General features: G+C 37.4%; 1 protein-coding gene across 5 annotated transcripts in view; it reads right to left on the reverse strand.

The window, feature by feature from the left end:
* Positions 1-3,306: 3,306 nt before the first annotated feature.
* Positions 3,307-14,867, reverse strand: part of pfkpa (phosphofructokinase, platelet a) — a 37,269-nt gene continuing 25,708 nt past the window's right edge. For 2 of the 5 annotated variants that reach the window (XM_084398877.1, XM_084398878.1), the window contains exons 14-22: positions 14,723-14,793; positions 14,518-14,605; positions 9,998-10,150; positions 8,774-8,938; positions 8,522-8,583; positions 6,715-6,826; positions 5,504-5,603; positions 4,018-4,123; positions 3,307-3,931 (exon numbers count right to left, since the gene is read on the reverse strand). In XM_084398877.1, the coding sequence (XP_084255003.1) occupies positions 3,775-3,931; positions 4,018-4,123; positions 5,504-5,603; positions 6,715-6,826; positions 8,522-8,583; positions 8,774-8,938; positions 9,998-10,150; positions 14,518-14,605; positions 14,723-14,793 (1,014 nt within the window). In that variant the 3' untranslated portion in view covers positions 3,307-3,774. Of the gene's footprint in view, positions 3,932-4,017; positions 4,124-5,503; positions 5,604-6,714; positions 6,827-8,521; positions 8,584-8,773; positions 8,939-9,997; positions 10,151-13,483; positions 13,637-14,517; positions 14,606-14,722; positions 14,794-14,867 lie in introns of all 5 variants that reach the window. The other 3 variants (XM_084398879.1, XM_084398880.1, XM_084398881.1) reach the window with 2 other exon arrangements.

The following is a 14,867-nucleotide window of genomic DNA, read 5'->3' on the forward strand; positions in this document are numbered from 1 at the left end:
GTATTGAGTTGTTGTTGTTGTGTATTGAGTTGTTGTTGTGTATTGAGTTGTTGTTGTTGTGTATTGAGTTGTGTATTGAGTTGTTGTTGTTGTGTATTGAGGAGTTGTTGTTGTTGTTGTTGTGTATTGAGTTGTTGTTGTTGTTGTGTATTGAGTTGTTGTTGTTGTTGTTGTGTATTGAGTTATGTTTTCCCCCTCGTGGGTTTTGTTTTGTGTTTCTTTTGTAATAAATATCATTTTTCCTTTGCATTTGAGTCCTCCCTTAGTTTTCTTTAGTTAACGTGACAGTTACTGAATGTGGATTGGTTTGAATGGTTACTTCTAACAATGATTGTTTATGGAGGCTTTTTTAAAATATTTATTAATTACTCTAATAATTTGTTACTCATTGTCATGGATCACAAGATGTTACAGGCCATAACAATATAATATTGTTTTGTAAAAAGTGTCTTAAATAGCTGAAAATCATGATTTCTTGTTGTTCAAATTAGTCAGTGTATTTTCTCCATCATCTATCGTGTAATCAAAATATTTTATTTTACTTTTCTTTCGGTAATATTTCATTTATTTGATTTATAAAATCCCCTAATAGTCATTTTGCTAATACCACATTAAATTGTTTAAAAATAACTTTTATCTAACAAAAATGTGTGTCCATAAATCTTGCTTCAATACTGTTACCGTACCATACTGTGCCTTTAAATTGGTGGAATTATCTCCCATAACTATAAGATACAGGAAATGATGTCACTTTCCCTCACTGATAAGATCTGAAGCACTGAGGCATGTGTGCTCTATTTTAATCTCAACATTTCTTACAAAACATCAAAATTGTTAACCGTTTTCAAAACGTTTGAAGTCTTTTAATCATGACTTCATTAGGCGCCATGAGCTCTTAGCATTTATGCATTCACACTTATTCATATGAACCAATAACAGAGCAGGGTCGTTAATCCAATCAAACATGCCAAACGTGAACACACCCAATTTTGATTCGCCATGTTCGGTAAGAATAGAGGAAACATTTTTTTCTTTCTTTTTTTTTGCTTTCAGCCAGTGAGAAATTCCTTTTTCTATTAACAGGTGATATTTGCCCCTTCATTTAGTTTTCCTAAGGCAATTATCACTATTATAAGAAAAAGAAAAAAAAAATCCTAAATTGAATAAATAGGCTAAATTTCAATCAAAATAATAAGACAGAGCATAGAGCTTTATTCAATTTGAATGATTTATTGAAGAAATTGAAATGCTGTTACTAATGAAATGAACTCAGTCAACAGAAGCACAGACGCTCAATCTGAAGTGGCATTTTGATGTTTTCACACACAATGTTTAATGCAGCTGAGAGGTGACATGAATGTATTAACACTGCATATAGAATTGCATGAATAATATAATGAGATTAGAAAAACGCGGATTCATTCATTATGAGACACCAGTCTGTGTTGCTCAGAGACACAACGGTTCTGCTGTGGTTTTGTTTGGAAATACAGCAAAAACAGACAATATTTGATCTAATGTAAATCGCTTAATATTAGCTCTTCGTTATTGTGGAAAACGCCCTCAGAGCTCGTGCGTAAGCCGATGCGCATCATTTGGGCCCAACATGTGAGAAAAAGTGGAATTGGGAACATAATTATTAAGGGCTCAGCAAGAGACATTGACGACTTGGCTTTTTACGACACTTTCTCAAGCTGTGGGGAAGTTCTGTTGAGCAGAATGGTCTGTGACATTAATGGAGAAGCTAAAGGCTATGGTTTGGTCCATTATTCCACACTCAAGGCTGCTGAGTTGGCAATTAAGAAGCTATAGGAAGCCATTAGAGGAACGAGTAAAGAAATACTACAGACTTTATGTGTAAAACCTGCCATACTTGTGCAGTGAGGAGCTGTGTTGGGATGTTGAAGAACAGACTCATAGGGTTGTCTCGTATTCCTCGTTTGATGATGCCATTATAGCCATATCAGTAATGATTGGCTATATTGTCGGAAACTGGCCATTGAAGGTCACTTTCTTTCCGAGTGCGAAGAAAAAAGGAAACAGAGCCCCGGTGAGAGCAGCCTCGACATTTTAATGTTAAGTCAATTTTGCCCCAAGCCCCTGTGAATTTTCTGTCAGCATCGCACCACTGTACAGAAATATTGCCATTTTCAAATGCCATGGTGGTGATGGGAGAAACGAAGCTTTTCAAAACTTTGAATCAATTAAATCAATTGCGTCGCAAAATGATCCGCTGTTTCGAAGCACTTGAACCGCCACATGCTGGTCAAAATGGTGTTAAAACGCAATGAAAACCCAAACAGGCATAAAAAAACTTTTACAAACCAAGTGCAAATGTTATATTGAATGTGCAATCAATGTGCAATTAACAAATCATCTTATACCATTAAATATCAAAGTGTCTGTATAATGTGTTACTTTATTAAATTGGTTAATCAGGCTAGTAAGAGACTAACAACAACTATTCCTTTTTATTTGGAAAATATGTCATTATAATGTTAACAAATGTATAAACCTAAGCCGCGATCAAGTAAACACCATATAGACGCTGGTTCACGGGCTCTCAGAGATCATCGCCCCCTAGTGGAGAACCACTGACATTCAGTAACGTAACGAATCCTCGTTTACTGAAATCCCATGACTCTGACAGTGTGATACGCAAGTTTCATGAAGCAAAGGTTGAAACCCCCCATTACTATACCATGGTGTTTTTATACCACAATATTAGAGATGCACAATTCTGGTTAAATTTTAGAATTACGATTTTCTAATTTGAAACAGAGATCATGATTCTCCCACGATTCTCCCAACTGAACAAAATAAATACATTTACTAGAGGTAAAATATGTTATGTGTTGAAGTTTATCTGAAATGTTTAATTAATCTTAATATATATATATATATTTTTTTTTTTAATGAATGAATGATTCAATGACTCATAAATACTTCACTTGTTTCATTACAGGACGTTTTTGAACAAATCTCTTGAACGAATGATTCAATGTCAAATCCATTTTTTAACAGTCACTTGTCGCCCCCCCTGTTGGCATAACGATGTAATTAATACAATTGTTATTTAAAGCGTAGACACAGGCGAATCGTTGTCATTTAGCAATGAGATCGAGTGGGTGTTTGAATCGAGATCGCAGTCTTGTAACAATTAATCGTGCAGCTCTACACAGTATTCATTCCATGGGACTCAATGGCACATGACGCAAGTAAAAGTAAAAAAAAAACAGGGTTGCGTGTGTTCATGGCAAGTGTGTTAATGTGTAAAATCAAACAGCAGACATTGATTTTCACACATAGTGATTGTGGTCTTTATTGGTCAGGCAAATGTTAACACTTGATGATGCAATACATTCAAACATCAAACGGTGCTCTAGCAATGTGGCCTTCACCGCATACAGCGCTTGACACCGGAAAGTGGAAATCTTCCTTCTTTCTGGGAACTTCAGAGAGAGAAATGTGCTTTGAAGCGTAACACTATTGCAGACATGGCGGGGTGACAGCGAGGCCGTCGCTCGAAGCGCAGCGACAGGAGTGAGAGGGAATAAAACAGTCAAACCAAACTGCACAGCGTCTTACACTCTCCTACGATTAACACTGATTTCTGTAAAATAACAAAGGGTGACATTTTTCCAACACAGCGATGACACACACAGAAAAAAAAAAAAAGCGGGCCGGAGAACAAAAGTGTCGACGACAGCGCTCGCAGGACAGACGGGCCCGTCTAAAGCGTGACCTTTGAACGCCACCGTTATTTGGATGAGTTTAAATGGCAGCCGAGACCTCAGACTCTCTGGGCCGGTTCAGGGCCACGTGTTCCAGCTGGCCCGAGTCTGACACGTCGTAGCTGGTCTTGTACTTGGCTAGGATCTTCATGAGTGGACGTAACTTCAGCCACCACTGTTCCTTAGGGATTCTGTGACTGAACACACAGAACAGAAGGTCAGATCTTATTCATTTTGAAACATAAATGAGCTGGTTTATGGAAGAACTGTGGTGTGAACATACACAAAGTCAGTCTCATCTTTCAGCTGAACCACAGGCTGGAAAACCATAGCGCGACGCCGCATGCCCAGCAAACAGGCCGAGTCCTCTGTGTTAGCAAACACTCTCCCTACGGAAAACGCACACAGGTTTAGCACGCGCTTACAACATCACTGTCTCGTCATTAGACTGTGAAGCATTTCTGCAGGAAGCGTTAACTCGATCCCTGCCGTTGACGGAATTTTCCGCAAATCCTTGTTTTCACTGTTATACGGTAGGGGGCGCTATTACACACCTTCTGAAATAGTACAGAATCTCCAGATCTTCAGATTTTCTAAATATTCTGGGGGCCAGATGAGATTAAGTGATCAAAAATGTTGGCGCTGACTGGCAACTTAAAAAAAAAAGAAAAAAAAAGAATACAAAACCGCTGGCAGGGAAAGAGTTAAAAAGATTCTGATATGGTGTGTCAGTTTGCATATGACAATAACTGCATTTTATCAATAAATAACAAATACATGCATGATTTATAATCAAACATTCACAATAACCTGGCCTGGTCTATTTGCAATAAAACATTTTTTTTTAAAGAAATCTATAAATGGAAATATATTACAAATCCACAAAAAAAAAAAAAAAACACATAAACTTATGGAAGCTTGTTTCTACCACGTAATAAAAAAGTTATTGTGAGTTTTTAATCTCAGAATGCTGACTTTTTTTTCCTCACATTTCTGACTTTTTTTCTGACATTTTCTCAGAATTTTTACATATAAACTCGTAATTGCGAGAGAGAAAAGTCGATTCTGTCACATATTTGACTTTCTCGCAATTGCGAGTTTATATGTAAAAATTCTGGGGGGAAAAAAGGTTAGAATTGTGAGATATTAACTTGCAGTTAAAAGAAAAGAAAAAATCAGAAATGTGAGATAAAATGTCAGATTTTTTTTCCCTCAAATTCGAATTTGAATTGTGAAATAAAAAGTCACAATTATCTTTTTATTTTGTGTATTCGGTGGCGAAACAAGCTTCCATACAGACTTGAATATAACTTTAGAGTTAATATTTTACAATTACACTAAAGCTTCATCACGATAATGCACTAATACCCTGCAGGACAGTCTTTCACTGAGGTCACCAAATCAGACTGAACAAAATTCAAATGTTTACCTTCATCTTTATTCATCCACAGGCACAGCAAAAGAAGTAAACACACACACACACACACACAGACACACACACACACACACACACACACACACATAACTAGCTGAAAAAATGCAGCGACTCTACAGTATCATTTCAAAATCAAGTAAATGAAGGTCAAGGACTCTGTTGAGTACTATGCCACATCTGTGGTGTTTGTGGATTACACTAACAATATGACGGTTACTGAGTGCCTTGTGTACAACAGCACAGGTCAACAAGAAGGACAAGTGGTGATTGAATTCTACTGATTTTTGAAGTTTGCTTCATTATCCACATGACTCATAACTGTTGTCATTTCTACCTTGTCTGTAGCTTTCATTCAGTTTCTTGGTGATCCACTGCATGGCCTTGGCAGCGATTTTGGTCCCAAAGTTACGGTCAAATGGAGAAGGAGCACCACCCTAGTGAAAAATAAATATATGCATTTTAATTCATTTATATTGTATATAAATAGTATTGTATATTAAATATAAACGTATTTATCCTATAGGCCAGGTATTCTATGCACACAGAAGCATACTTGCTGTATAAATGCAGTTATCCAGCACAAGTGTGATCTAAACTGTTTGTGTCAAAAGTGTTAAAGCTGTCCTTGTATTAAGCAATGATAATACTCTTGCTCGCTCACTTGAATTAGCAGGCAAAAGAAAACCGTACAGGTATGTCTGCTCCAGAATACTGATTCATGAGACTGGAGTTAAAGGGTTAGTTCACCCAAAAATGAAAATTCTGTCAGTAATTACTCTCCCTCATGTTGTTCCAACCCCGTAAGACTTTCGTTCATCTTCAGAACACAAATTAAGATATTTTTGATTAAATCTGAGAGCTGTCTCACTCCTCCATAGGCTTCTATGGGATCGAAACTTGCCGGCCCAGAAAAGTTATTAAAGACCATGTTTAAAATATTGTCTTTAATATTTAATGTTTATCAAGCGACGAGAATAGTTTTTGTGCGCAAAAAAACAACAAAAATAACGACTTTTATTCAACTATTCATTTTCGTCTGTGTGGGTCTCTGAGTGAGTTCACGTAGTGTAACAGCGCAGCGCTTCCGGGTTGTATGTCAGAACGGAGGCTCACTATTGGCCGACGCTGGTCATGTGTGTGATGCGTATGACGTACAACCCAGAAGCGCTGCGCTGTTACACTACGTGAATTCATTCAGACCCACACAGACGAAAATTAATAGTTGAATAAAGTCGTTATTTTTGTTGTTTTTTGCGCACAAAAACTATTCTAGTCGCTTGATAAACATTAAATATTAAAGACAATATTTTAAACATTGTCTTTAATAACTTTTCTGGGCCGGCAAGTTTCGATCCCTTAGAAGCCTCTCACATTTCATCAAAAATATCTTAATTCGTGTTCCCGAAGATGAATGAAAGTCTTACGGGGTTGGAACAACATGAGGGAGAGTAATTACTGACAGAATTTTCATTTTTGGGTGAACTACCCCTGTAACTGGTTCCTGTTGGCCACTGTGTTCTTTGATTTCTGATTTGTGTGCAGTACCTGCTGCATGTGACCCAGAACATTCTTCCTGCAGTCAAACACTCCCCGGCCTTCCTCAGAGTAGAGCTGATAGATGAAGTCTGTGGTGTAGTTTTCATTACTGTTCTCATTCCTGCATGAACACAAGCACACACACACAAACCGGCTGAGTGAGGAGTGTGTGTTGTGACGCCTGAGGCTCTGCTCACACATCTCAATCACACTGACCCAAAATACTCTCATCTGAGCTGAGAGGAGATGAAACACGAGGGAATGAAGACACACAGATTCTGTGCTGCATGATATACAGAAAGACACACAGACATCCAGATAGATACATCGACAGACAGACTGGTGGATATAGATAGATAGATAGATAGATAGATAGATAGATAGATAGATAGATAGATAGATAGATAGATAGATAGATAGATAGATAGATAGATAGATAGATAGATAGATAGATAGATAGATAGATAGATAGATAGATAGATAGATAGATAGATAGATAGATAGATAGATAGATAGACAGACAGACAGACAGACAGACAGACAGACAGACAGACAGACAGACAGACAGACAGACAGACAGACAGACAGACAGACAGACAGACAGACAGACAGACAGACAGACAGACAGACAGACAGACAGACAGACAGACAGACAGACAGACAGACAGACAGACAGACAGACAGACAGACAGACAGATAGATAGATAGATAGATAGATAGATAGACAGACAGATAGATAGCTAGACAGATATACAGACAGACAGACAGACAGACAGACAGACAGACAGATAGATAACCTAGTGAAAAATAAATATACTAAAATATATAATTGAAGTACATTTATTTTATGCAAAGTATACTAAATACCCTGCAATTGTACTTTCAGTAAACTAAATTAGTTTACTTTAAAGTCTGCTATATTAGAACAACTAATTTTGTACTTAATGTACTTGAGTTATCCAGAAATAGTGCTGAGGTCCAACTTAAGATATACTTAAGAATATTTGATTATGCTAAAGTGGAATTATTGCAAGTATACTTTAGGTACACTTTAAATATCTTGCATTTAAAGACTGATATTATACAAAGATCATACTATCCTTACTCATAGTGATATTAAAACACATGTTAGGCTTAAAGGGGTGGTATAATGCCCTTTTCACAAGATGTAAAATAAGTCTCTTTTGTCCCCAGAGTGTGTATGTGAAGTTTTAGCTCAAAATACCCCACAGATAGTTTTATATAGCATGTTAAAGTTGTCATTTTTTGAGGGTGAGCAAACACAGACAATGATGGAGAGACTCAAGAAGAAGTGACAACATGTAGACAACATTTCTGAATGGTTAGTTGATGAATTTATGTAGCTGATGTGTAGTTATCTTCTAGTCATTGACTATGTCGTGTAGTCTCTACCAGCCGTTTGTTGTAGTCCTTAAAAAGCAATTTCTTTAAAAGAAAATATCTCCCTTTGCTTTGAACTTTGAGCATTGTAACTTTGCAGATGTTGTTTATGCTCAAACAGCAACATTACACACTAACTAAAGTTAAAAAAGTGAATTCATAATCAACCACCCCTTTAATATTATGAAATGTGCATTGTGCAATAAAGAAGATCTCCAAATCAAGTTTAATTCAAATTTTTATATCAGTAAGTATCAAGAGATATGTCAGTAAATATTTTAATGGATTGTAGTATACTTAGTATGAAATAAATGTATTTTAAATACATTTTGGTATAGGTTGTTTCACTAGATAGATAGAAAGATAGATAGATAGATAGACAGACAGATAGATAGATAGACAGACAGATAGATACCTCAGGATTAGTCCTCTCTGAATGCTGGTCTTCATTTTCTCTGTCAAGTGCTCTACATTCGACTGAAGGAAAGAGAAAAGCAGTTCCTTCATTTAACCAACAGATGGCACTCATGTTAATTGTTTAAGAAGTGCACTAAACTTGGCACCAAGTCAAAGTTTATATAACCATGTAATTATCTATGAATCCTATTGCGTAATTTATTTTATTTCTAGGACACTAGCGGTTTAACAGCGTGTGTGTGCTGGTAACCTGTAGGTCTCTGATGTCAAACGGTTCCTCATAGATGTATGCAGCATCTGCTCCAGCCGCTAGACCACCAACACTGGCCAGATAACCACAGTACCCCCCCATCGTCTCGATGATGAACACACGGTGCTTTGTACCGCTGGCGGACTGCTTGATACGGTCACATGTCTGACAAACACACACACACATTTAGTCGTGTTGCATCTTGTAGAGCAATGCATCAGATATTGCTCCAGCCAGCTGAATCTCTGTCATTCCAGACACATGGCATGCCATGCACCAACTTGTCTAAAACATACCTTAAAATGTCTTTCCTTAGTAACTATCATGATCAAAAATCAGCTTGGAGACATAATATTTACTTTTCATGTAAATCTAAGCCAAGAATAATTCTTTTGCATTTACAGAGAACTTTTGGGAAGACAAACTACACTAAATGGGCTTTTAGGAGCTTAAGAGCACTTACTGTACATGACCTTATGAAGCACATTCCTGATAAAAAAAACTATTTATGATACACAATAACACTCCTCACACTTAACTGTATATAACATAAAATGTGTTATTCCAAAAAATGAATTATTTTATTACTGAATATCTTTGAGTCATTCTTAGGAAACTCCATTTGTGTGCATTGTGTGTGTTCACATTTACTAGTGCTATAATTAAATCAGTCACAATATACTTTAGCCTGGTTTATTGTGTAATGTAAAATAACTTTCATTCTTACTGTAAATGTTTCTTTTTCATTGGAATATCAGTCAATTTGCATGCAAATTTAATTAATAATAATAATAATAATAATAATTCTATAAAACAGTAGAATTTATTTGCTGACATTATAATTACCTGAGTAACATAATAATTTATTTTTTTATTTTTTTGTACCACATGACTCAAATAAAGCATGAGTCACATCTTTATCTTTTTGGCCTTTTCAGGACAGTACAACTCTAGTTCAACTCTGTTATGGGAATATATAATAATATTAAACACTAGAGTACTGACTGTAAGTATTGTGATATTTGCAAGCTAACACCATTATTAGAAATTTAGCAATTTCAACCCCATAACATTCAACCCCAAAATGTGAATGCGAACAGGTTTGGTCCAGTTTTCTTTTGAAATTATAATTATATAACTTCCAAAAGTGTGACAGGGTTGCCGTAATGTTTCCTAAGAACGACCCCTTTGCAGACAGGAATGAGTTTTATTTCTTTTTCTTACCTCCACAATGGCATTGAGGGCCGTATCTGCCCCGATACTAAGGTCAGTGCCGGGAACATTGTTACTAATGGTTGCAGGCAGCATACAGAGCGGGATGCAAAACTCCTCATAGTGGGACCGAGCCTCATTCAGCTGCAGCAGACACTCTAATGCCTTTGGCAGGTCAGCACAACACAGCAGGGGACCACAGGGGACAGGACAATGCACACGTTAGACCAGCAGAGGGAGTACTGGTGCAGGAGCGGACCCTGTTGATCGGACACCCACCGTGTGATGGCCGCCATGGCTTCCGATTGGGAGTTGAAGGGAAGAGGAAGGGGGTACAGATGGGATGGGATCGACTTTTGCACTCACATGCACACGGGGTAGGTCATGTGGCAAGACACTGAAGCGGGACGGCAGGTATTCTGAACATACTGTAGAAGCAGCAATATGATCCAGTCCACACATCAACATTCAAAATGTACAGTAATGACGCCTTCGCTACATCTGCATACTGAATTGTGACTGGTCTTCTTTCTTACATCTATTTGCATACTTAAGTATCAGTATATTGAAGGGACAGTTCACTCAAAACTGAAAATTTTGTCATCATTTACTCACCCTCATGCCATTATTGCTATTTTTTCCATAAAACAAAAACCACAATGTTTTCCAGGTTGATATATGAATTGTGCACTATATTTAAAATCTTCTGAAGTCATGCAATAACTTTGTGTGAGGAGGAACTAACAAATTTAAGCCAAAACTTGCTGAAAATCTTCAAACATGGTATGCCAAAACGTATAACACAAGGTTTGACGCTGATAACACATGGTTAAATGTATGTCTCATGAGAATGTCTCAGTTGAGCATTATTTATTTGCATTCAGCACATTTCACAGTAGATTCTTTGGTAAATCAGTCGCAATTTCGGCGCAGGCTTGGAAACAGACTTTTTTATGATATCGACTAGACAGTCTTGCCACGACATGCAAGTAACAGTTTTAGGCCCCGTTTACATGTACATGGTTATTTTGAAAAACGGAGACATTTCCCTTCATTTGTGCCCTTCGTTTACACGCAAACGGAGAATTCGCCTCTGAAAATGATTCTTTCTAAAAAACTCCGGCCAGAGTGGAGATTTTGGAAAACTTCGTTTGCATGTAAACTGAGAAAAACTGAGTTTTAGGCAGGGCGACGTCACAGTATGCGACAGAACTTGCACCTGCGTCAAAAGTGCGACCTTGTTCAAAAGAGAAAGAGGAAGTTATTCGTTGCTATTTTCGGGATTCTGATTGGCTAACGTGGGCTTGAGCTTCTCGTTACACTGCCACCTACAGGTTTGGCATGCTCTTGACGGCATATATACACGGGTTTGTGTAAACGAACACTTTTCTGAAAACTGATAGGTGTGCACAATGTTATTTTTGAAAATAGCCGGCCACGTGTAAACATAGCCTTAACTATAATGCCTGATCTGTGACCAGTGATTTCTGATATGTAATGATTCATGTACAGTCAGATGTTCTTTGTCTATGTGTCAGTAAATCAAACCAATGACTAAATGGTCAACTTCAAATTGTTTCTCATTCGTCAGTGTGCAGAAGTCGAGTTACAAAGACGAGATCACTGCATTCATGCGCTCAACAATTGGCTACATGCTCATCACTGCAACGTATCATGCCACCAACTAAATATAATGCTATAACCAACACTCTCCTCGATTAGTTAATCATGAGAGCTGTAATAGTTAAAACGTGTTAAAAGTTTTCGAGGGAGTTCCACATGTAATACTTATTTCATATGTTAGCCAATCACAGCAGTGGGCGTTTAGACTGAAGTCCCACAGTAGACACGCCCCTTCAAACAGAGCGTTCAAATCGGGCTAAAATCAGGGCAGAAAAAATGCCTTTTATTTCTAAATTATGACAATTATTTATGAAAAAATCATACTAACATTATAAGTACATCATAGGAAACATTATAAAACAATAACAAAAATGCAGTTCATGACCCCTTTAAAGCATAGTAATGCATTACTTTTAAAAGTAAATTTCCCCAACACTGGTCAAGGGAACAAATTATTAATTCGTGGCCATGATATTTTTTACCTGTCATGTGCGGGGATTCTTAGTTCAAAAGTATCATACGCACTATACAATTATTGTGCAGAGCCGTAAGTCACAAGGATTACTTGTATGGTGCTTTTTTGGTGTCATTTTGCAAACTTGATTTCCCTAAGAGCATTCAATTATTTAAAAAAATAATAATTGTATGAAAAAGAACAAGGTAAAATCCAATATATCTTTAAAATACCTTTGCATTTGAGTTACACAGACAAGAGAAAGATGAGTTTGTAAGGACAAGAGGGTGAATAAATGACAACTCATTTTTAGCTGAACTATTTCTTAAATGAAAAAAAGTTAGTTTGCAGCGGCCTGTGCTTTTCTAAGGCTTGTGTTCATTTAAACCTTTAACTATGAAACTATGCAGACAGACTCCAGTTCAGTCTGCGTTAGCTAGGGTCAGCGATCTGTTATGACGGCTTAATGCAGTGTGATCATAGCACAGCACAGGCTCAGTCACATGACAACCACAAAAAAGCAGAGCTCAAAACATGCCGCCATCATGTCATCGCCACTTACCTGTTAGCTAACGACTCGCCTTTGCGTTTATCAGCCAAAACATTGAGGGTTAGTGTAGATCTGTTTCAGGATAAATCTCACAAAAAATGTCCAGATCATCCATATATTAATATTTGGTGTAATGAAATTTAAGCTAAAATATGACATTCCTTCTGTTCTTAATTGCCTGTCATTAGCTAGCTGATCAGTAACTAGCATGGTTTAATTTTGGCTCGCCTGCTTGTTAAAGTAATGAATGAAATCATTAATTTTGTAACATCCTGTCTACTAAGATGCCTTCATGTGGTTGCTTTGAAGGCATCATAGATGTTTCCCTTGGTTTATATTTAATGTTCTAAATGTATGACTAATTTATACTCACAAATGAGCACTGCAGTCGCTAAACTGTCTAAAGATCACATGAATATATTATTTTAGATCATTAGACATGGCATTACGGCCTGTATGAAACCAGTTCCCTTAGGAGGTGCCTTCATACACAATCCTGTCTTGAAATGGGAGCTGCCTAAAGTTGCGGTCACAATAGCAAAATACTGGCAAAAGTGGTGTAGTCATGTATGAAGCTAAGCTCACACAGAAGTCACTTTCAAACCATGAAGCTTTCTGTTGTTCAACCTCACACAACATTAGAGATTGCGTAAAATTCCTATTGAACTGACTAGATTTTGTCAGTGAATATTTGCCGATTAGCGGGAAATGTGACCGCACCTTTAGGTTAAGGAAAGCACTGCTGCTGCTAACCTAGACTGATGTAATTGGCTGATAAACATAAGGCGGAGCCTCTGTGATTGGCTTGTAAAGAGAAGACAGAGCCTCTGATGTGATTGGCTGGTGGGTGGCGTCCCCCAGCCTCACTTACATCAGTGATAGCGTTCAGAGCCGTGTCTGCGCCAATGCTGAGGTCTGAGCCGGGCACATTGTTGGAGACGGTGGCCGGCACCATGACCATTGGCACACACAACTCCTCATAAATCCCGCGGGCTGCTAACAACTCCATGATCCCCAGGTAGGCCTGCAGGGCAGAGCCGGGGATTTAGTGAACCGCTACCGGTGCTGGGAATGGGGATGGAATGAGGAGACAGACAAAGAATGAGAGAGAAAGACGAGGCAAGATTGGGGAGGAACCGAGTGGAAAGCCATGGCCATCACGACGGAGAGCATGAGACAGAGGATCCACTCCATACACACACTTCAGATAGAAACACTTGTTTAAAATACATACACACATCCTGATGATTTCTGTATAGAAAGAGAGAAGATGAGCCTGAACTCAGCAGCATGAAATGACTTTGGTGAAGCAGGTGAGCTATTCTGCAATTGAAGGTTATTGTTCAGTCTTTAATGGCGTCATTTGTCATCTCAGCTGTGTGAATGTTACATTTCCAACAGCTGAAAGATAACCAGTGCCTGCTAAGAATGTGATTATCACCTCATTCTTGAATGATTTTGGATGTTCATTATGAAAAGAAGAGGAGCACAGGAAGTTGAGTAAGCTTTAGGTGATGCTGCGTAGGAAAACATGATGGAGAGGGCAGGCAACTTAACTAAACTTAGTCATGGACTTTTTTAATTAAGAATTAAATTGTTTTATCAAATTAAATGTACAGTCATCAAGGTGTAAAATGTATATATAAATAATTATTACATTTAATGTACAAAAAATAGTTAAAAAAATAGTTTTATTGCTAAAAATAGAGTATAATTTAAATAATTAATATATATATATATATATATATATATACAAAAATAAATGTAAAAAATCTACATTATAATAATTATATATTATACAATATAAAATATTAACAGCAAAGCACATAACTTTTTTAATCATTCATTAAAATGACCACCCTGTCAACACACTAAAATGACTAAAGTCCAGGCTGGAAAACATACCTCAAATCCTCCGATCACTAACAACGCATTGATGTTATACTTCCGCATCTGTTCTGCAATTTTTTCAATGTACTTTGCAGGAAGCGTTCTGCAAATTTGAAAACATTGTAGAGAAGCACTAAGCACAACACAGCACATTACATTAAAAATCGATTGTATTACTGAAATCTGCAGGCAATATAAACGTTGTATATGGGATAAATACCGTTTAGTTCCCAGGAGGGATCCACCCTGGCCCGTCCATCCACCTACATCTGCCCATTTGACCTCTTTTATCTGAGAAAAGAGAGCAGAGTGGATCAAATATGAGTTGGACCAACATTTCCAAATAAGGGTACATTAAAACTTCA

This window comes from Rutilus rutilus, assembly GCF_951802725.1.
Source record: "Rutilus rutilus genome assembly, chromosome: 24".
Lineage (NCBI taxonomy): Eukaryota > Metazoa > Chordata > Actinopteri > Cypriniformes > Leuciscidae > Rutilus > Rutilus rutilus.